The following is a 22,040-nucleotide window of genomic DNA, read 5'->3' as shown; positions in this document are numbered from 1 at the left end:
ATGTAGACACCTAAAATTGTCTTAGCTTAATTAAATAAATATTTTATTTATTTAATTATTTTATCTTAAGTCTTCTATCTATTAAATAGATTTTTATTTATTTAATTAATTCATTTACCCTCTTGTAAGCCTTTCCTCATTTAAATAAATATTTTTATTTATTTAAATTATCTTTTCCCTAAATAAATAAATTTATTATATTTATTTAATTGACCCACTTCCTCTATTAATTGAATAAATCTTTATTTATTTAATTAATTCATTAGCTTTTTTACTCTATGACACGTCATTTAACTCTTAATTTTCCTCTACCTACCCCCTTCATTATTTTATCATTTTTCCTAACTACCCTCTTATTATTTTATCATTTTCTATACCTACCATTTAATCTTAGCCAACTATTTATCTTTTCATCTCTTAATCCTATCCCTCCATTTTCTAAGGTCTTCTATAAGAGGATTCTTCCATCTTTATGATCCTAATAAGCAATCTAGCAATCTGACAATTTAGCATTGGAGCATACTTTTTGCATTCTAGCATTCTTATTTTGCATCCATCATATTTCAAATCTTCATTCACCATAGCTTCTTGTGCATGCGCTTCTGAGAGCATCATTTTTTAACACAAGATCTTGGCTGATAGAAGTGCAATGGAGTAGCTTTTAGAGCATGCATGCGTGTTTTTAGTTTAGATTTTGGTTTGCATTGTGTGCGTTTTGCAGGTACTCTATTGAGGATGGTGAAATAAATCTAGATCTTGTCCTATAAGATTTCAGATATTATTTTTCTCCATCCTCGATACATATATATCTATTTACATATGCATGCATGTATATATGTAAATATACATATAAATACATGTATATTTACACACATACATACATACATATGACCCACCTTGAAAACCTCCCTAGCACCCACCTTAGCACCCACCATGGCACCAGCCTTGGAACCCACCCTAGCACCTTGGAACCCACCCTAGCACCTTAGCACCCACCCTGTGACCCACCTTCGCATCCACCCTAGCACCCACCCACCCTGGCACCCACCTTGGCACCCACCCTAGCACCCACCTTGGAACCCACCCTAGCACCTTGGCACCCACCCTATGACCCACCTTGGCATCCACCCTGTGACCCACCCACCTTGGCACCGACCTCGACACCCATCCTAGCACCTTGGCAACCACCTTGGCCAAGGTGGGTGCGCACCCACCCTGGCACTCACCTTAGCATCCACCTTGTGACCCACCTTGAAAGCCACCCTGTGACCCACCTTGGCATCCACCCTAGCACCCACCCACCTTGGCACCCACCCTAGCACCCTCCTTGGCACCCACCCTGTGACCAACCTTGGCACCCACCATGGCACCCACCTTGGAACCCACCCTAGCACCTTGGCACCCACCCTGCGACCCACCTTGGCATCCACCCTAGCACCCACCCACCCTGGCACCCACCTCGAAACCAACCCTAGAACCTAGGCACCCACCATGGTCAGGGTGGGTGCGCACCCACCCTAGCACCCACCCACCTCGGTGCGCACCTTTGGGGAGCACCAAGGTGCACAAAAAAGACACCCACCTCGGTTCGCACCTTTGGGGCGCACCAGGGTGCACAAAAAAGGCACCCACCTTGGAACCCACCCTAGCACCCACCCACCCTGACACCCACATTGGCACGCACCTCTGCACCCACCTTGGTGCGCAAAATGGTGCGCACCTTGGAACCCACCCTAGCACCCACCCACCCTGGCACCCACCTCAGTGCGCACCAAAGGCACCCACCCACCCTGGCACCAGGGTGAATGTTTGGAGGCACAACAAGCTTCAAAATGCAAGTTCTGATTCTGAAGCCACGAGCATGAAAGCACGATTTTCAAACTTATCGTGCTCGAAAAACATCATTTTGAAGCTTGTGCTTCCAAAACCCAAGTAGATTGCCCTATTGTTCACATTAAACCACTAGTGCAGATGCTAGGGTTCTTGATGCAGCCTAAAGCCTTCCTTCCACTCCTAGCACCCAGTTGCAGACTCCTAGAGGCAAACTACAATGGCAAAAAGCATTGCACCATGAAGAGTGTAGGTGAGGATGTCATCCCACCTGCAAATTGGTTCCCTAAGGTTTGTGCCCCAATTAACATGCATGCCTACAGGCAATTTCCTTCAAATCATGATGCCTCCTTGTCACAATGATCCCCTTTATTTATTCACTTTCCTAAGTCAGTTTGTAGAATAGAGTGTTCCAAATCTCATAAAGTGAGTCGGCCTATTAAGTCGTTAGAGAAAAATCAATTTATCCTACTAAGCAAGTCAGCCTAGACATTTTATTCCTAATTTCAAAATACAACTTTATTTATTTAATAAAAACTCAAACAAATGCTCTAGCCGACCTTATGTCTAATTGGGATCATTACAGGAGACAGAATTGTGAGATAATTAGAGGAATTTCTAACTGTAATCCAATTGTAATCCTAGATATTGTAGTTGTAATTCATTACCATCGATTATTTGGATGTCTCGACTACACTTAGTTGTGGAGTTCACTAATTGCAAGTGCCAGGATCCTAGATATGTGTTCTAAAGGCCCTCACAAAGGGAGCAAGCTTGTACAACTGTTTTTGACAGTGGATTCTTGCTGGAAGTATCTTTTTGTGTTGGATTTCTCTAGGATATATCACTTGTTTTGACTTTCATGAGATGTTGTTTCTTTCACTTGTTTATGCTATTTTCTTTCAAGGTTGCTAACAATCCTTTGCACAAGTACTGAATATGTGGCTGTACTTAAGGATGATCAGCCATGTACAAGCATATTTCTTGTTCCTCTTTCACACCTATTTGTGGGAATAAACCCCACATAATTGTTCTTGTTTGTGCTGTGGTTTTCTGGATCATTTTAAGAATTCTCATAGATGTAGTAACATGTTTTCAAGTGTAAATTGAAGGGTGCAATTGATACAGGAATATCCGTGGGCATGTTATCATATGCATAAGTATTGTAAAGCTGTTATGAAATCAGCCATAGTTGATGAACTTATATCTTCAATTAAAGCTTTCAAAGTTGTTCAAATAAGCATAGAACTTGTGACCAATGAAGCTTTCTAAAGAAATCTACATTAATGATAATTTCAATGGAATATCCATGAAGTTTTGGGCATTTTTTACAGATCATAGGGTGAGGATTTGTCCCATGCATGAGGAGATAACAATTCAACAGAATTTTTGGCAGTGCCAGTTACTATGATTGTTCTGGACTTCTGGATTCATATGTTTTTCCAGCATATGAACTTTTATTCTTAAGACCTCTATGTCAAAAGGGGTCGGTATTGAGGGATACACAAATGATACAGCAGCATGACAAGGAAAGCAAAAACACTATTCGACTCAGGAATTTCTTAATTTTAACAAAAACACTTTATGGCTACTTATAACGTAGATGAATCTGATTTTTCCTTTGGAGAGTTGCCTGCCTTAATGTGAATTTAGATATGTAGGCTGCAACCAGAATACATTAGAAAAGGTGTTGATACTCTTGAGGTTTGTAACAAAGCAAACATGTCTCTTTCCTTTTCTATGTTTGGAGAGGCTTCCAATGAGACCACCAACCAGTATCAGTTGCAATATAAAACATAATCAATTCAAACTGTGAAGATGCTCTTTTTAAAAAAAATTGTAACAAAAATCTTTTGCTTGACAGAATATACCAACCCAAACACAAATTGTGACCATCAAGAGACTCTGACCTGTGTACTTTCCGTTTTTTTCATAGTCATTTAGAAAATGTGAAACAACGGTTGTGGGAATCACATAGCCAATATTCTCAGCATCATCTGACCTGTACACCTATAGTCAAAGTCAAGAAGACCATTAGGATAAGAAAAAGATATAAACAGAAATTAAAATCAAGGCAACGCAATGAATAAATACAACTTTTCAATAAGCACCAACATTCTGCTTAAGTAACCAGAATAAATTTATTTGCAAATAAAGGATAAGCAAAAATGAGCTGTACTACAATATGTAGACAGCTTTTATGTTTCCAAGTAAGACAAACTAAAATACTAAATGAAAAATATTTACTTAAGTCCAAGACTACATGGTGTTTTGAAGTTGAATTTGAGACATAGTAAAAACTGGTTTAAGCTTTTCTTGTTTTCCATATTGCAATTTATTTTTCTCAGGCATTTGTAACTCTGTGCACAGATTGGGGCAGATAAATAATTTAATTAAACAAAAACAATGAAATAATTATCGAATTCCCAATCATATCAATAGAAATTTAAAAGCACATCAAATCAAAAGAGGTATAGAATTGCAGGGTCCTGGTGTAACTGGATTGACAAGATTCAGTTTATTCTTGAGTTTGGTCATGAGTTGAAACCTAGGGTACATCAATATATATAATAACTGGAATGGAATCCTGTCATTGGATTCCACAAGCCAGGTCTCAAACTGAATTGACGTCCGGCTTAGTCCTGACCTAAAGAACAAACTTTCCTTTTACCTTTATATAATGGCATCTTATAAAATACATCTCTTGGAATGAATGTTTTTATTAAGGCTATGACCTCAGTTACCGGGTTCACCAGTTTTGGTCCCCGCACCCGAATTGGGTTCGTCCAAATTCAAATTCGCCCTAGGGTTCGGCCCAGGCATTCCAACTGCCCTTTGCTGTTTTTCTTCTGCCATTTTGCATTTTCCTATCTTCCAATTCAATTCTTAACTATCAATTGGCATTTGGCATTGATCAATGATAAAGTATCATACTATTAAATGTATTTAGTTTTATAATTCTGTATATTTCTTTAAATTTTTTGTATATGTGTGTGTGTGTGTACGGACGAACCCGACCCACAAACCCCAAGGGCAAAAAAAATTTTTGCCCGAAACCACAAACCAGGTTCACATGCCCGAATCCGAACCAGTAACTTAGGCTATGGCAAATCATCCCTGAAACCTGTCTTCACAAATTACAGCCTCAAAGATCGGTCCCTTATCAAAAAGGTTGGAAGTGAAGCAATCAGGAGGCCATTTATAATTATGTGACAAAAGGTAAATTGTCCACCGAGATATGCATATGCTATTGCTCCACATTTAAACAAAATGTAGGGTAAGGATGCAGTGCCCCGGAAAAGGCTTGGGCTCCCATTTCTACCATGAAGACAGTCCCATGGAATTGAAATAATGCAGCAACACAATTAAAATGAATCTTTCCCATTAACATAGGAGTCACACCTATGTAGCTGCAATTTTTAAGCTGGTGTTGCATTGGGGTCTCTGGACAGCTGAAAGTTTCCTCCACTAGCTTTAAGAACTTTCATATGACATTTTTTTTTTAATTCTAATTTCTTCAAAAAATACGGGCTGTCTCTTTTCATACAGTTTTTATAATTTCTCATCTGAAATTCCTCATTTCCACTTCGAATTTCTTAGCAGAATATAATTTAAAAAATCCATGAGCCCTTGCTTAGAAAAGGATCCTAGTTTTTTCTCAGCAGCACCCAATCTAAAATTTGATCTAGCCCCTCCTCTACGGGATCATAGCCTAAGTGATCCTGAAGTGTGATGTCAAAGACTTATTTGAAATACAAAACTCAGTGACTAGTGCACCAACATGATATGGAAGTCAAAATAAGATTTTACAGAGTTGGTATATCAGAATTTTTACTCGATCTATGTAAGAAAGGAATCAGTGGGGCATGTCTTCTCAAGTTGTGCTTCTAGTAAGTTGTTTTAGGCACAAAGACAAGTTGCACTGAACTATTTATTATTGCCCAACTATCTTGGCACAGTCCTCTATTTGGGGAGACTGGTACTACTAGGGGTAATTTCAAACTCTTTGTCATACAATTCAATTCCCTGCCAACAGTTCCTAGAGGAAAACCAGATGCACTAAATTTCCCAAGGTCAGTTCTTCAATCAGCTTAGAGTAGTTGAGCTCTTTTAAGCAGGATCTAGCAATGCCTATCAAAGCTAAGATTCCTTTTTCCCTAAAGATGTTGAGTCTCTGCCTCTTGTGGCATAGGCATCAATGTACTATACCACATTAATTGTATCTAAGTCCATCTTCAACCCATTTCAACATATCATACCTCCTAGTAACTTCGCAAATGGTTCCATGAGAGAACATTTTTTGGGTTTAACATGATTTAGTAGCATACTGCACACATTACTCCAAGAGGATCAAAGATTTGTCATCTCTAACCCATAAATTAATCATTCACCAAGGAAACCAATAAAGTTCTTGATTATTGACTTCTCAAATATGTGGAACATGATCCTCTAGAATGTTTTTGGAGAGTTACACAACTAGAAAGCCATATGGTTAACATGTAGATGCAAATCTAGACCACAAAGGACATCTTCAACTTATCTTCCTCTGTAATACATTTTTTTCATGCTGATTGAACCTGTTGAGAAATGAAAAAATCTCATTAATACACTACTTCCTTGAGGATTGCCACAATAAAGAAGATAAGGGTTTCTTCAATATATTGTGCTCAAACTTTGAAAATAAACACAAATTCAAATCTTCCCCATCTCCTTCAAATTATGACTAGGGATGATACCCATCACTCATGTTCACTTTGAGGATAATTCAAGCCTCCAACCTATGCTAATCTTTGCTTGTACCTTTCTTGCATACTTAAGAATGCATTTAATATGTCCGCTTCCAAACAACCTAAGCTACAAGCACTAGGGTCTCTTGTGTTGACACTATTCCAATGGAACATCCCTCAAATCTTAAAACGTCAACATGAGTGACATGCAATGTCTTACCCATCCTAAGGTCCACTTCTATTGTTATAGGACATTTATATTCAATCTTCTTCTTTGTCACAAATGAGTGCTAGAGTATTATTCATCTTAAAACTGGTCATACTTGAAATGTGTTAAGCTTGGTGAGAACACCAATTTTCATCTTGATCCTTAACCACAAGTTGTTCCATCTTTCCAATTCCATTCTCTTTCCTTGGATTCTCCATGTGGACATGAATAGTTCTTCCTTCATCTATGGGTCTATATATAAATTGATTCGGAATCCAAGATTGAGAGAAATTATATGGTCTCCCATTTTTCAATACAACAATCCATTGACCAGGCTCTCCTCATCTTCCTACATTGCTTCAAGTGTAGGACTTCATCACCCGTAGGATCTACCACTTTGTCCTCAACAACAATTTTGCACAAAAAATAGGCATATCCAATCCTATTGAATGATACTAAATGCATAAACCCGGTACCCAAAACACTTATTTATAAGAGTTTACAATGCATTGCATAAGAAATAAATAAAACACTAACACACACTCCTATGCTAATAATACCTTGGTTGCATGTAAAGCAAGCTTATCACACATAATTGTTCACAAATACTAAACCCCAACTCATGAAATTCTCTTATTGATACCAAATAAGGAAAACAATCAACAACAATAGACCTTGTTGAATATCATCTAAAAAAGCCTCTGTAAATAGGTGTTAAACATAGACTTCTCAAAATATGCTCATCGCATCAAAAACAGTAACAATTATAAATAGTGTGGTCTAGTAATAGATTTTCTAACATTTGTCTTTAGACAATGTTCCTATGAAGCTTCTATTCTGATCATGACTATCCCTCTTATGAAGTTTTGAAACTCTAATAATTCATCTATTATGGTGAATTGAATATGAAAACCCTAATTCTGTTGATCTTCAAACCAATTACTAGCTGAAAACACACCACATGTTTACTATTTAAGGGCTGATAACAACTTAGAAATAGGAAAGATTTACTGAAATCGGGAATCGGACTGGATATTTTGATGAAGACGACTGCAGTAGATCACTAAAATGATTGATAGCACTTGTTGTAAAACCCTACTGTAGGTGACTATTCAGTGAAATTCAATGAATAGTTGATCACTGCTACAGGTGGATGAATATAGATCTCTCCTGGTCTGCTGCTATAACTGCTGCTGATTTCTGATTTGACAGCTGCTGTGAGAAAGAATAAAGAATAGAAGTTTATTTGAACACTAACATCATCTGTTTTTCCTGCTCTCGATTGCCCAAATATAGCCACAAGAAATCAAAAACATTCAAACTTTGTGTAATTTATTAGATGGGGTGATCTAGGGTGCTGGAGTCAAGAATGTTGTCCAAATTATCACAGACAACGCAACTGCTTATGTAGTTGCAAATAGAATGCTTATGGAGAGGCATCCTGCAATTACATGGAGTCCTTGTGCTGCACGTTGCTTGGACTTGTTGTTAGAGGACATTGAGAAGATTGGATGGGTGAAAAGGATGGTTGAAGATGCTAAAAATGTCACTAAATTCAACCACGACCATACTTGGGTCCTTTCTTTGGTGAGAAAACACACAAATGGCAAGGACCTTGTGCAACCTAGAGTGACACGATTTGCTAGCCACTTCCTCACATTGCAAAGCATTCTTTGTGACATTCCTCATCTTAGGTAAATGTTTGTGTTTGATGCTTGGTTGGAGTCTGCATACTTCAACAAAAGGGGAGAGGAGTTGATCAAGGTAAGTAACAAACACAAACATAAACCTTATACAAGATGATCTATTCCTGTTTTTTATTTGAGGAGTTAATTTTTGTACTAATTAAAATTTTGTTTTCATTTTTTTAGGTTACAAAACCTTTGGTAAGGGTTCTTCATATGATGGATGGAGAGGGCATGCCAATGGGTTTCAGTTATGAGACTACGGATAGGGCCAAAGAGGCCATTTCATATTACTATGGCAGAAATACAAGAAAATGTAAAATCCTCTAGCACATCATTAATCATAGATGGACAAACCAACTCCACCAACTGATACATGTCTTCGCCTACTTCTTGAACCCGAAATTCTACTTCTTAGATTCATTTAGGACTGATGAGAAGGTCATGGCAGGTGTTGTTGCATGCATTGATAAGATGGCACCTAATCCTAAATTGAGAGACAAGGTTCTTGATGAGTTGGAAGTGAGATTTGACATTTACTATATCTTATTTATGAATGTGGAAATGTTCATTGTTGAGTTTGACTATCTTATTTATGAATTTGGAAATGTTCATTGTTCAAGATCTGCAAGGGTGCAGAGGGGAAACTCTTCTCTTCACAACAAGCAATTGGCAAGGGAGCAAAACAACAACCAGGTAAAAAATTTAGTTCAGTACTACAAGAAAAAAATTGGGAACTTGATTGTTACATTTTTTACTCAATTCTAATATTTCTAAATGATTTTTTGTAGATTTATGTTGAAGAATTATGGTGTTGGCACATCTAATCTTCAAAAAATAGCCATTCGTGTTTTGTCCCAGCCATGTAGTGCTTCTGGGTGTGGACGGAATTGGAGCTTATTTGAGTACATTCACAGAAGAAGAGAAATAAGTTGACTCAGAAGCACCTCAATGATCTTGTCTTCAATTGATACAACCTTTGCCTTCGCATTACAAAGGTGGAGAGTGTTTCACATGAGGCCATTGACTTGGATGAAATTGATCGATATGGTGATTGGACCATCAATGAACAAAATGATGGTGATGATGTCCTCCTTACTGAAGAAGATATTGTAGAATTAGAGAGAGGAGCAGCAGGAGAAGTAGAAGCAACAGCATTCGATGAAATGGAGGAGGACGAAGACGAGGACTTTGATGTTGAAGAAGAAGAATCAACTCATCATTTAGATACCTCAACACCTACTACTACAAGTTCAAGGCCTGAGAAATTGAGTTATGTTAGGAGAGGAAAGAGAAAGATGTAGTCTTTAGTTTGTTGTTTTTCACATTTGGACATATCATTATCTGTAATTTTGTAAACATTTATAACTTATGCTGCTGTTATACATTTTAAAGTTTGAAACTATGAGTAAAAACTACAGTTTTCTTTTTTGCCAAGTCCTTTCCTGAGTTTTTTCCGAGTTTTGGGCTGCCAAGTCTGCAGCAAGTCCAAGTTTTCCAACTTTGATTAAAAATGACTAATACCAATATCCATGGTCATGTCATTCACCTAATAAAACTATAACACGTGCTACAATGTTGTGTGTGGGGTTCTCAAATATCCATTCTATGAACTCAAGCATTTGTTACCTATCTCCCATCACTATCAGACTCATCATGGTGCTTGGATCTTGTGGTGGTGCCAATAATGATCTTAATGGCATACCCTCTCCTTTTTTCAGCCAGCCCCATCTACCCTCTCTTCATTTTCCATCTTCACAACCTTGCCTCCTGTTACCCCCAATTTGGAAAATATGGGGTAACCCCTAAAAATTTGGTCCAATTTGAAATTTATATGCTCTATGCATGCCTCTCAAGGTAATTTGTGTCACATCCCATGTGTGATTTTCTATCTTACAACCTTCATTTGAAGTTTCTTGACAATTTGGGTTTATAAACCCGAATTACACCATTCCCAATGCAAATCAGGTTTACGAACCCGAATTGCACCTCCTTGCTTTTCCCTCTGCGTTCAACCATGGTGGAGTTCGAGTTTGTGAACCCGAACTACACCAAACTTTGGTGGATTTCAGAATCACTGACCCGCACTCCACCTCTCTTGCCATCTTGCCTTTCCTTGTGTGGGTGGTGCATGGCGGGGCTGTAGGCCCGCCATGTGCTGAAAGCCATGCCTTGGTGCATGGCAAGTCTATGACCCCGTCGCGCACCTTGCAATCCTTTGTTGCCATAACCAAAGTGTATTGCGGGTTTACAAACCCGCCTTACGCCATCTATTGTTGGCATTGTGTATGGTGGGTTTACAAACCAGCCTTACACCTTATTTTGAGTTTCTTCCCTTCTCAAGTGTATGGCGGGTTTGTAAACCTGCCTTACAATGTGATTTACTTTTTAAGGTGTAGGACAGACTTATAAGTCCGACCTACACCTGGTTTTAATTTTCACCCAGGAAGTGTAGTTCGGACCTATAGGTCTGACATACACCTATTTTTAGACTTTCCTAAGGTGCAATTCAGGGCTATGAACCCGAACTACACCTAAGAACCACACTTTGCCAAAAAGTGTAATTCGGATCTACGAACCAAAATTACACCAACTTCACACACATAAATCGAGGTCGTAGACCCGATTTACACTTGATCTACCATGATACAATGGGGGTTTTGGAAACCCTAATGGCACCAAATGCAACACATACATGATCCTACTCAGTTCAAATGGTCAAGATGGTTGGTGATTGTTCTTCTCAAGTATTTAAAATTACTCCATGCTACACTGCCATCCTTGTATACATGACAAAACCAACTCTAGGGAAAAAGACAATGAAGTTCAAGAAGCAAGACTACAATCCAGTTTTCCCACCATCCTCACTGATGTAAAACATCAGGAACACCAAATGATTTTGAAATACGAGCTACATGGCAACAATAAAAAGGATGATCATAATAAAGATGTGTCTCTAGTGCAGTGGCATTTTGTAATCTCAATTGACATCTCAGGTGTCATTCTATGTATGCACTTGTACACATGTAGGACTGCATGTGTCCTAAGTCCAATAGGTCTCTAATTTTGACTTAATTAGTTGTATTTTTCCTAGTTTCATGTTGCACCCCTCCTCTCTATATATGACGGTTTTCATTGTAATAGGGATCCTTTTTCCATCTTTTGGGCAATGTAACAAAACTCTGCCAGTTTAGGAATCACTCTAAAACTTTGTTTTTAGATGTAAATCAAATTGCAATCAATAAAAGAGACAAGTTGCTTTCAATCTTTGTGTTTAAGCAAGTTGTAATGTGACGACATTATTCGGAGTTGATTGTGAGTATCGTGGTGTTATCTAAAAGAGATTTAAACCCAATCTTGTAGTCTTTGAGCTGCTTATTGTTTTTAGTATTAATATTATATTGTCAAACTTGATCTTGTAGTCTTTGAGCTACTTATCACGTTTGAAGTTAATGTTTCATGCTCAAGCAAAGAGATAACTTGCAGTCTTTGTGCTACTTTTACTTTCTACATTTGTGCATTTAAGGTGAATTGTATGCTGAAGTCTTTGAGCTACACATATTTCATCTTTGTTTCTAGAGCTTTATAGGAAGTCGTGGAAAGTCTTTTTAGTTTTCATGAGCTTCTTGCTGAATTCTGCTTGGTTGTACTTGAAAGTTTATTGTAACAAAGAGCCATCTATTTGTAAAGGTTGATAGGATAGTGAGAAAAAGAAGACTTTGAGCTTTAGTATTACTTTCTCATCCCAAAGTTATTTTCAGAAAAAGGGAGCAACGGGAGGCTTTGTACTCTTATGGACACTTTGCTTCCAATTAGTATAGATTTTTGAGTTACTACAAATAAGGATTGTCTTTAGTCTTAGAAAAATAAATCCATTCTAAATAGAGAATTGGTTAAATACTTACTCTTAAAAAAGAGAGTAAAGTAATTGTATCATTCTGGATTAGTGTAGAGTTAGCAAGTAGAATAATATTAAATCAATTTGTAGTAGAAAGGGGTAGCCTTCCCTTACAAGTAGGAGGGACTATATCTTGCCTTCTGAGAGATATTGTCTCGCGTACTGTGGTGAAACCCACATTTTGTACACTTCCCCGAGTTTACAAAATTTTCACCCAATAGTTTTTGGTGACTCTCCTGGGGATACGATACGCATCAAAATGCCTCATGCTTTTGTTTGAAGTATACCAATATCCTATTCATTGTAATTTGTCAAGCTTTCACCAATGACATGTAAAATGGCTGCCCAAGGTCCTGTTGTGACGTTTTCACACATCGCCCCATTGCAAATGGGGGCCCCCCCTTTTTTTTGCTTTTTAGGTTAGGGTTTTGTCTTCAATCTCTCACCTCTGCAAATGAGTGAAGTTTTTTGAAATTTGGAGTCGTCCTAAGAGTCAAAAAAATGAAGCTATGGTCAAATGGATGTTCTAATGCTACAGATGATCTCAAATAGGCCAAAGGAGTAAAATCGCAATTTCCCAGGGTCAATTCTGAGAACTTGCTTTTTTAAGGAAATTTTGCTTTTCGCTTTTTCATAAATTTAGAAAGTTTTGTTTTTGGCATTTTGGGGCCAATTGGGAACTTGCGTTTTCGGCCTTCTTTTTTCTAAAAATAGAAAGTTGCTTTTTTGGAAAGTTGCTTTTTTGGAAAGTTGAGGTCTTGGATTGTTTCAGGTTCAAGAAAACAGTCAAGTCAACGGAATTCATCCAGAATGCACCAAGTATGAAATAACTTTCAAATCCAAAGGATAATTTCTCAAAAGCTGATTGAAGATCACAAGAAATTGACTAAGTCTAGAACATTGATCGAAAAGAAAAATTCCTAAATTCCTTGGAAAAAATCTTAAATTTTCCTTACAAAAATTCCTAAATTTTCCTTGGAAAAATTTCTAAATTTCCTTAGAAAAATTTATTGTTTCCATGGCAAAATTCCTTGAGAATAAGAAAAGTCCACCTAGGCAAAAATGTTCAAAATGGTTAAAAAAAAGAAAATTCAAAAATAAAGTTGAGTACAAGGAGAAATTTGCCCAACTCATGAAAGGAAAGAGTTTGAACTTGGCTAAATTGAAAAGCAAGTAAAGCAAAAAGGTTTCTACAAGCGAAGCTTCCAAGAGGGAAAAAAAGAATTGCCAATAAGTCTTAAAACACAAAAAAACAAAAAAACAAGGAAAATTCAAATTGGAAGCCTAATTGTGTCCTCATTCATTATCCTTCAAAAATTCAAAAAAACAAAAAAACAATTCAAAGAAGGAATTCCAATCTCCTATAAGTATAGGCCTTGGCCTTTCATTATTCACACTTCTTTCTAGGATTTCGAACTTTCTTAGTCTCTCCAAGTTTCTTCTTAGGCAATTTAGGAGTTTTATTGTAGGTTTCAAGAGGAATCCAAGGCATTCATCAAGAGATCTTCTTCCGTTTATTGCAGGTGAAGTGCTTCTAGGACATAATTATGACATCGTGGATTCCAAATTTCTTCTTTTCTATCAAATTTCTCCAAATTTTTAAGTTATATCCATGATACAGGACTGCTTCTTGTATTTCCTTTAGTCATAAGGGGAAAAAATCCTTAAAAATCAGACCTTGGTTTGTGAAATTAGGGTTATTTCCTATGTAAGTCGGGGACACGTCCCCAGCCTGAAAACCCTCATCCCAGTCCCAGGGACGTTTCGAGGACTTGGGGACAGCCAAGGGACGTTCCCCCCCGTCCCCAAATTGCCAGAATTTAGAGGGGACGTCCCCGAAACGGGGGGACATTTGCCCTAGCTGTGGGGGACGTCCGTACTGTTGATTTTATGTTAATCTTAGCAATCAGATTGATAGGCAAATAACAGAAAACACAAGAGAGACGCATAACACAGTGATACCCTGGGAAAACCTCCCTCTTGGAGGGAAAACCCAACAACAATAAATGCAGATCTGATTAGATTATTCGCTGTAGCTTAATACATCTTCACCCAGCTAGGGCACAACACATAACTTATCTAATATAATGCAAATCAAATATCCAAACTTGATAATGACGCCCCGCCTATGATTCAGTGATCCTAGTTGAGGTTTGCTTGTCCTTGAGAGGGATCGCGCAACAAGCACAGGTATTTGACAATATAGCAGGTTCAGCAGCCTGGGAACAACTTCAGCAGACTTAGAATGATATTCACCCAACCTGATTCAGGTTCGATAGCCCAGAAATGTCTTCTCTCAGCCTTGAGATGATGCTTCCAGCAGTAACATAAAGTCGCTCTCCTTTAGATGAACTCGCTGATAGAAGAACCTCAATTTGCTGACTTTGCAAGTGTTCACTGTCCTAGGGTGATTCGCAGGTGCAAAGATCAGATGCATATGAGTGTGATAGATCTTATGCTTGATGTTCGCTAATCTCTAATCATACTTTGCTGATCGCTGAAGCAATTCGCTTATGGCAGATAGGAATGTGTTTGCTGAATGTGTGTTGGAATAATGAAGTTTACATTACATATATATGTGACACTAGCCCTCCAAATTGCCTTGGGTCGACCTTGTCAACATTCCCGCCAAGAAGAATAGGTCTAGGTTAAATACAAGTTACACAATGAATAGGTCTTGCCCCATAACTATTATAAGCTACATAAGTTGAGTGCCCAAATAGGGCCTGCCTTTAACATTCACAAGTTACATTGTTATCTATTTGGGCCCAGCCCAATTACAAGCTATCCAAATTGGGGCTCAGCCCTAAACATTAATCAATCATATCAATACAATTAATTTTAAGGGCAAGGGCCACATTAAAATTAATTACGCTAGGGATTCGACATAGCTATATTTCAACACGTACGTCCCGGGGACGGCTAGGACGTCCCCAATCCGTACATTCCCCACAGCTAAGACTAATAAAAAATATTTTAAAAAATAAAAAAGTCATATTTAAATATTTTCAATTTTCTTTTTTAATTTTCTAACATGGTCCAACAACGATTTCAAATTAATAAACTATTAATTTATTAATATTATAATATAAGTTAATGTTAATACAACAAATTAATAATATGAATAACAAATTATGAATATAATAATATTAAAATTTACATATAAGCTAATGTTAAATTAATAAATTATTAATTCAAATTGTTATTAACTTATTATTAAATATTACATGTTAACATTTTTAAATTTTAATATCTATGTTTCATATCAAACATCTAAAAGATAAAATTAATAAATAATAAATTAAAATTATAAATAAAAAATAATAAAATTTTAATTCACAAGTTAATAGTTATACAATACGATATAATCACATATGATATATATTGCATATGATTATATTATATATGATATAACTTATAAGTTATAAACTTATGAGTTTATCATTTTCATCGCTCTCTTGCAGCGATTTTTTTTTTTCGACGGAAACGGGAAAAGACATTCGGTGAAGGGCAATATCATATCGCTACCAGCAATTTTCAGGGCAAAGACCAACGATTGAGGGAGAAAGGGATCAATTGGTTGTTGCAGAGCAGATTTCACCTATTGTATTTGCACTTTGCATCGCCTAGGGTTAAGCAAATTTCAAATTTGTTTGGTCTTCACTCTTCAGGCTGCTGAAACGTTTGGCTTCAAATTGTTCAAGGTATGTGATTCTCTTTTTTAAGGCTTTTGTGTCCATTCACCATTGTCATCCCCACAGTGGATAAAGACTTAAAATTTCTTATTTTAATTTATAGTTTTAAGTTTTAATAAAACTTAAAAAATTTAAAATACATGATGTAGAGGCTAGGTATTAAAAAACTAGATTCTCAGATTTTATCATGATTCATTATGTAATTACTAATTACTAATTTCTGAGAATCTAGTTTTTAAATTTCTAGCCTTTAGGGCATATATTGCTACCAGTACTATAGTATTTTAATTTTATGCTTAATGAATCTTTTAGCATCTGATATATTATGAGAGAAATGTTTGATTTTTATTTTTTTTATGAATTCATTCAAAGATTCAAAATCAAAAACAATGAGCAGCAGTGGGGGTGACAGTAGTAGTGACAATGAAGTGGAAGTGGTTCGTGGAAATACAAGTGGAAGTGCTGAGAGAAGTAGAAGTAGTGGGCATCAACCTAGCATATTTAAATGCCCTTCAAAAATTATGGAAACATATGCAAAGGGCCCTTTTAATAAAAACAAACCTCTTTTCCAATATGTTACACCCAGGCTTAGGGGTGAAGGGAAAAAATCTTTTGGAGGGAGTAGGGTGTGGGATTGTCATGTTTGTTTGAAAGATTTTAAGGGCAGCTACACAAGGGTAAAATCTCACTATTTGGGTCTTCCAAGCCATGGGGTCACAGCTTGTCTAGATTTAAAAGATGAGGAGAGGATAGAGTGTCATAGATTGCATATGGAGGCAGAAATGGGGAAACAAGGTGGTGCAGTCCTAACACCTTCTTTTACATATGCACAAACATCTGGGCCTACGACATCCACTATTGGTAGTAGTCACATTGAGACAAGAAGAAAGAGGAATATGGGTAGTCAGAAGGGAGGGTCAGTAGAAGCTTTGTTTAATGTAAAAGGACATGAAGCTTTAGAGTCATCTGTAGGTAGATTTTTTTTTGCTAATGTCATCCCATTTCATATGGCACATTCCTCTTACTTCAAATAAATGTTCATGGATATAGCCAATTTCGGTCCCACAGCCACACCCCTGGAGATCATAAGCTACAAACTACTATCTTAGACAAAGATTATTCCAATGTTAATGTGTTAATGGAGGATATAAAACGAACTTGGATGAGGACTGGTTGCTCTATTGTGATGGATGGGTGAACTGATGTTAGACATCGGCCACTCATCAATATCATTGTCACATGCCCTGCTGGTTCTTATTTTCTGATAGTTGTGGATTGTTCAGGGAAGCGTAAGGATGCAGAGTTCCAATTTAGCATTTTGAGAGATGCCATAGAGGAGGTTGGGGCAGCTAATGTTGTACAGGTGATCACTGATTCAGCACGTGTGTGCAAATCAGCAGGTTTGATGGTGGAGGGTGCTTACAAGCACATCTTTTGCACCCCATGTTGTGTTCATGCATTGAAAGACAGGGGAAAAATAGATTGGGTGAAGCAAGTGGTGGCAGAAGTTAGAGACATTCAAATGTTCATTTGCAACCACCACACCTCACTTGCTCTCTTTAGATCATTTTCAAAGAAGGAATTCCTCAAACCCGTTGAAACAAAGGTATGCTAATGCCACTTAATTTCATATCAAGCTTCCAATTTTTTATTTTAATTCTCATTGAATAAAATATGGATATGCCACTTAATTTTTTTATTATTTTAATGAATGTAGGTATGCTAGTTACTTCATCTTGTTGGAGAGGATGCTTGAGGTGCATGATCCTCTACAGTTGGTGGTGGTGAATCCTGAGTGGACTAGATGGCGGGAATCAAAATCTACTGAAAGAAAATCTACCAAACAAAAGATCCTTGATGACAATTGGTGGTCCACTGTGAGGTAAGACATCGCTGATTTTATTATTAAATTGCTAATTGTTTTAAAAATTAAACATTAGATTGCTGATTTTCATATTTTGGTTTTAATATTTCGAACTTTGCACTTGCAGATATGTTTGCTCTATCATCTCACCTATTGTAGATGTCATCAGATCTACTGATATAGATTGTCCTAGTCTTGGGGAGATATATGAGACATTTAACAGTATGCTTGGGAAGATTAAGCAAACAATTTTGGCTAAGGATTCTACTTTGGGGTTCTATGAGCACCATATTAGGTCCATTGTGACACGGAGTTGGAACATAATGAACACCCCGCCTCATATGGCAGCCTATGCATTGAATCCCAAATGGTATGCTTCTATGTGATGACAATTAAGTTTTAGATGGGTTCACATGGGCCACTGATAAGATATATACAGAGGAGTAGGCTTCCATACTTTGTGCACAATTCCTTGACTTCACAAATCTTTGTGGTTCTACATTGAGTAAACCACAGGCTAGGTTGGACATAGCCATATTAACCCAAAAAGATCCTATTGGATGGTGGACATGGCATGGGAGGGATACACCACAATTGAACTTGCTTGCCACTCGTCTACTTTCACAGGTTGCTAGTTCCTCTACTGCAGAGAGGAATTGGTCCATATATGCCTTTATCCCCTCTATCAAAAGGAATAGACTTACCTCTAAACGAGCGGAGAAGCTAGTGGCCGTGCATAGTGCTCTTCGACTTCAGAATCGTTAGACTCCAGAGTATCGATATACTCCAGCTTTGCGATGGGATGTTGATTCCGAAGATGTGGCCTAGGTTGATGAGGAGGAGACACCACAAGGATTGGTTAGGATTCCATTGGATGAGGTGGACGTAGACCATGACAGTGGCAGAGACTTAGAGGACTCTGATTTTGATGCAATGTTAGGAGATGTCGTTTAGGGGCAGCATTATACTTTGGTTTTTTTTTATTTAGTTTTACAACTTTTACTTAGTACTATTTTGATTTTCATCTGGTAATTGACAATGAAACTATATGGCAGCAATGTAGCCTTTGGGCATTTTGACATTTTGTATGTTATTTCTTTAATATCTATTATGATATGCATATTGACAATGTGAATGAATTGAAATTATGAATTATGAATGCATAATTGCATATTGAGTATCAATAATGTTGTATGTTCAGAATTTACATTCTAAAATGTTTTCATAGTATCATACACATGCTATATCCATGTTTTCATATGAATATAATGTATATATGCATGCTTTATCCATGTTTTCATATGAACATTTAGAATTTTCCTATATATTTTAAATTTTCCCTATATTTTATATAGCCGTCCCCCCCCAATCCCCAAATTTGGCAAAAAAAATTGCTATCCCAGAAACTAGTCCTGTCGTCCCCTACCATCCCTGTCCCAAAAACTCGGGGTAACGTAGGTCATTTCATGTTTGATTTTAAGTTTTGAAGTCAAATCAGACCAGATTTTGTGATTTCCAAGTATATTCTTAGTCTATTTTCGATTTTTGAGGTTTGTATTAGGTCTGATTTTGATTTTCAGGCCCCATCTTAATTGGATATTCACTTTACAGAGTTTAAATCAGACCATATTCCATGATTTCCAAGTATACTTTGCGTCTGATTTGAAATTTCCAGCATATTTGTAAAGTACTGGTCAGACCTAATTTTAAAGTTTCTATGTTTGATTATAAATTCTGGAAAATGTCTGAGTTTGATTTTATGTTTCCAGAATGATCAAAGGATCTGATTTTGTTCAAATCAGACTAAATTTCAAGATGTTCATAATGTCTGAGTCTGATTTCAAGTTTTCAAAGCATTCCTAGACCTGGTTTCAGTTCTAAGTTCAAAATTAGATATAAATTTCATAAATTCTAAATCCATTTAGCTCTAATTTTTGTTTCTCATACCATACTCAGCCTGATTCTAAGTCTGATTTTCAAAGTTTAATCAGAAAATCAGAGTTATTCTTTCCGAATTTGTCAAGATAACATCAAGCTTATTTCATTTAACTTGGAAATTTTTCATATTTTCCGGTAGTTTTGAAGTCAACTCAAGAATGGAGTCCAAAAAAAAGTGAAGATGAAACAAGCGAACCAATTGGAAAGATGATGGAAGGACAACATTTACACTTCATGATGGAATCCAAGGATGAATAGAACAAAGAATAAGAACTTACACTTCATCAAGACATTCAAAAAGATTAAGTCATCCAAGGATGAAAGGCTCTACATCTACCTTAGATTTCTTTTGGAAATCCAAAATCAAAAGATTCCATACCAAGGAGCGATAAGTTCAAGACACAATGACAATGAAGAAGATGTTCTAATCATCTTGAATTTTTTTCGGATCAAAAGATATTGCCTAAGACATTAACACTTCTTTATGATGAGAAATCAAATCTACAAGGCAAGCTGAGGTGGCATCCCTAACGAAAATATCGCCAAAATTGCGATATATCGGGAGACAAATGGGTGGTCAATTTAATCGGCATTAAAATCGCCCCCGATTTTACCTAAAAAATCAGGGTTTTTTCGGTTTAAATCACAAGTTAAAAATAAAAAATCGCGCCTTCCAAATCCATCAAAAACCCTAAAAGCGGTGTCACTGCATTTTTCGAATTTCAGTGATGAAGTTCGAAATTCAACGGATTTCAAAACATTGACAAAAATTCGATTAAATTTGCCATATATTCGATAGGCTAAAGGGCAAATATTTGTTCTAGTAAAAAAAATTTACTATGATGGCGGAAGAAAACTCTATCATGCGAAGAGAAGCTCCACCAGTTGCCTTGCACTTCATCAGCTTTTTCAAGGAAACTCACGAAGAGGCTGACTAATTTTTAAGTTTTGTTCTTATTTTAATTTTTTCTCTTTTTCAAATTAAATTAAATTATTTTTACTTTATGTTTTAAATTTATATAATTTTGTTTATTATTCAATATGTTAAAACTTGTCTTCTAAAAATATTTAAATTAAACTTATTATTATTTATTATTTCATATATAAATTTATTATATATTTTTTTATTAACAATATTTTAAATTAAATTTTTAAACATTATTTATTATTAAAATCTCACAATTTTGCTCATTTTTTACATCATTAAAATCTCTCTAAACTATGCTATGCTCTGTAACTTAAATCTCTCACTATTTTTAAAATTTATTAAACAGTAATTTCTTGTAATAAATTTAATAACAGTTTTTAATTTAAGAAATTACTTATAAATTTATTATAAAAAATTACTAATTTTACTATACATTACTGTTATATATTCATATTGATTACTAATTAGTAATTAGTAATTACTGTTATAAATTTAGAATATCTATTAGCCTTAGCATTAAAACATTGTATGTGTGTTTTTTTAGAATATTTTAAAAAAATTATATATTTTCAAATGTTCGATAATTTTGCCGATTTATTGCCGATTTTTTCTCGATTTTTGCCGATTCCCGATTTTTTATAAAATTTCGGCCAAAAGATTTATTGTCGATTAAAATTTTTACATCTTTGAAACAACCTATAGATGAACCACTCGCAGAGTACTCGGCGAGTTTTTAAAACTCGCCGAGTTTTCAAGCTCTGCGAATAATATTGACTTTTACTCGCCAAGTTTACTCACTGAGTTTTTGACAAAAAATCGGCGAGTTTTTGTCAAAAAATCGGCGAGTTTTTGACAAAAACTCAGCACCGAGTCCGACACCAAAACTTGACCGCTCCAGCATAATAGCAAAACACGTCAAAAACACATTTCATTTCATCATTTTAGCTTGGGTTTTTTGCTGAGAAGGGGGAAGAGTGACTCCAACACTCTTGCAAGGTGATTTACAGCTATTCTTGCCAATTCCAAGTGGATTTGAAGGGGATTTGAGGTGGTTTTTCAAGAAAAATCAAATTCCCAGGTTGGTTTTTTAATTTTTTTTCTATGCTTTTTTAAAACATTTTATTTATTTTTTGTTGCATCCCAAGATGAATTAGAAATCATTCCTAAGTAGTCTAAAATCTTTTTTAGTTATTTGAACAAGATTTAACACTAGTTTTGACAAGTTTTGTTGAATGTTCACTATTTTTTTTAAAAATCTCTAGTTTTC

At 36.2% G+C, this 22,040-nt stretch overlaps 1 protein-coding gene across 2 annotated transcripts in view; it reads right to left on the bottom strand.

Annotated features, from left to right (window-relative positions):
• The window catches only part of LOC131077079 (protease Do-like 2, chloroplastic), a 206,490-nt gene that overhangs the window by 66,547 nt on the left and 117,903 nt on the right, over nucleotides 1-22,040 (bottom strand). For both annotated transcript variants that reach the window (XM_058014496.2, XM_058014497.2), the window contains exon 11: nucleotides 3,741-3,840. In XM_058014496.2, the coding sequence (XP_057870479.2) occupies nucleotides 3,741-3,840 (100 nt within the window). The remainder of the gene's footprint in view (nucleotides 1-3,740; nucleotides 3,841-22,040) is intronic.

The sequence above is a fragment of the Cryptomeria japonica genome, chromosome 9 (genome assembly GCF_030272615.1).
Source record: "Cryptomeria japonica chromosome 9, Sugi_1.0, whole genome shotgun sequence".
Classification (NCBI taxonomy): Eukaryota; Viridiplantae; Streptophyta; class Pinopsida; order Cupressales; family Cupressaceae; genus Cryptomeria; species Cryptomeria japonica.
Note: the sequence above shows the minus strand (reverse complement) of the source record. Positions and strands in the feature narration are given on the sequence as shown.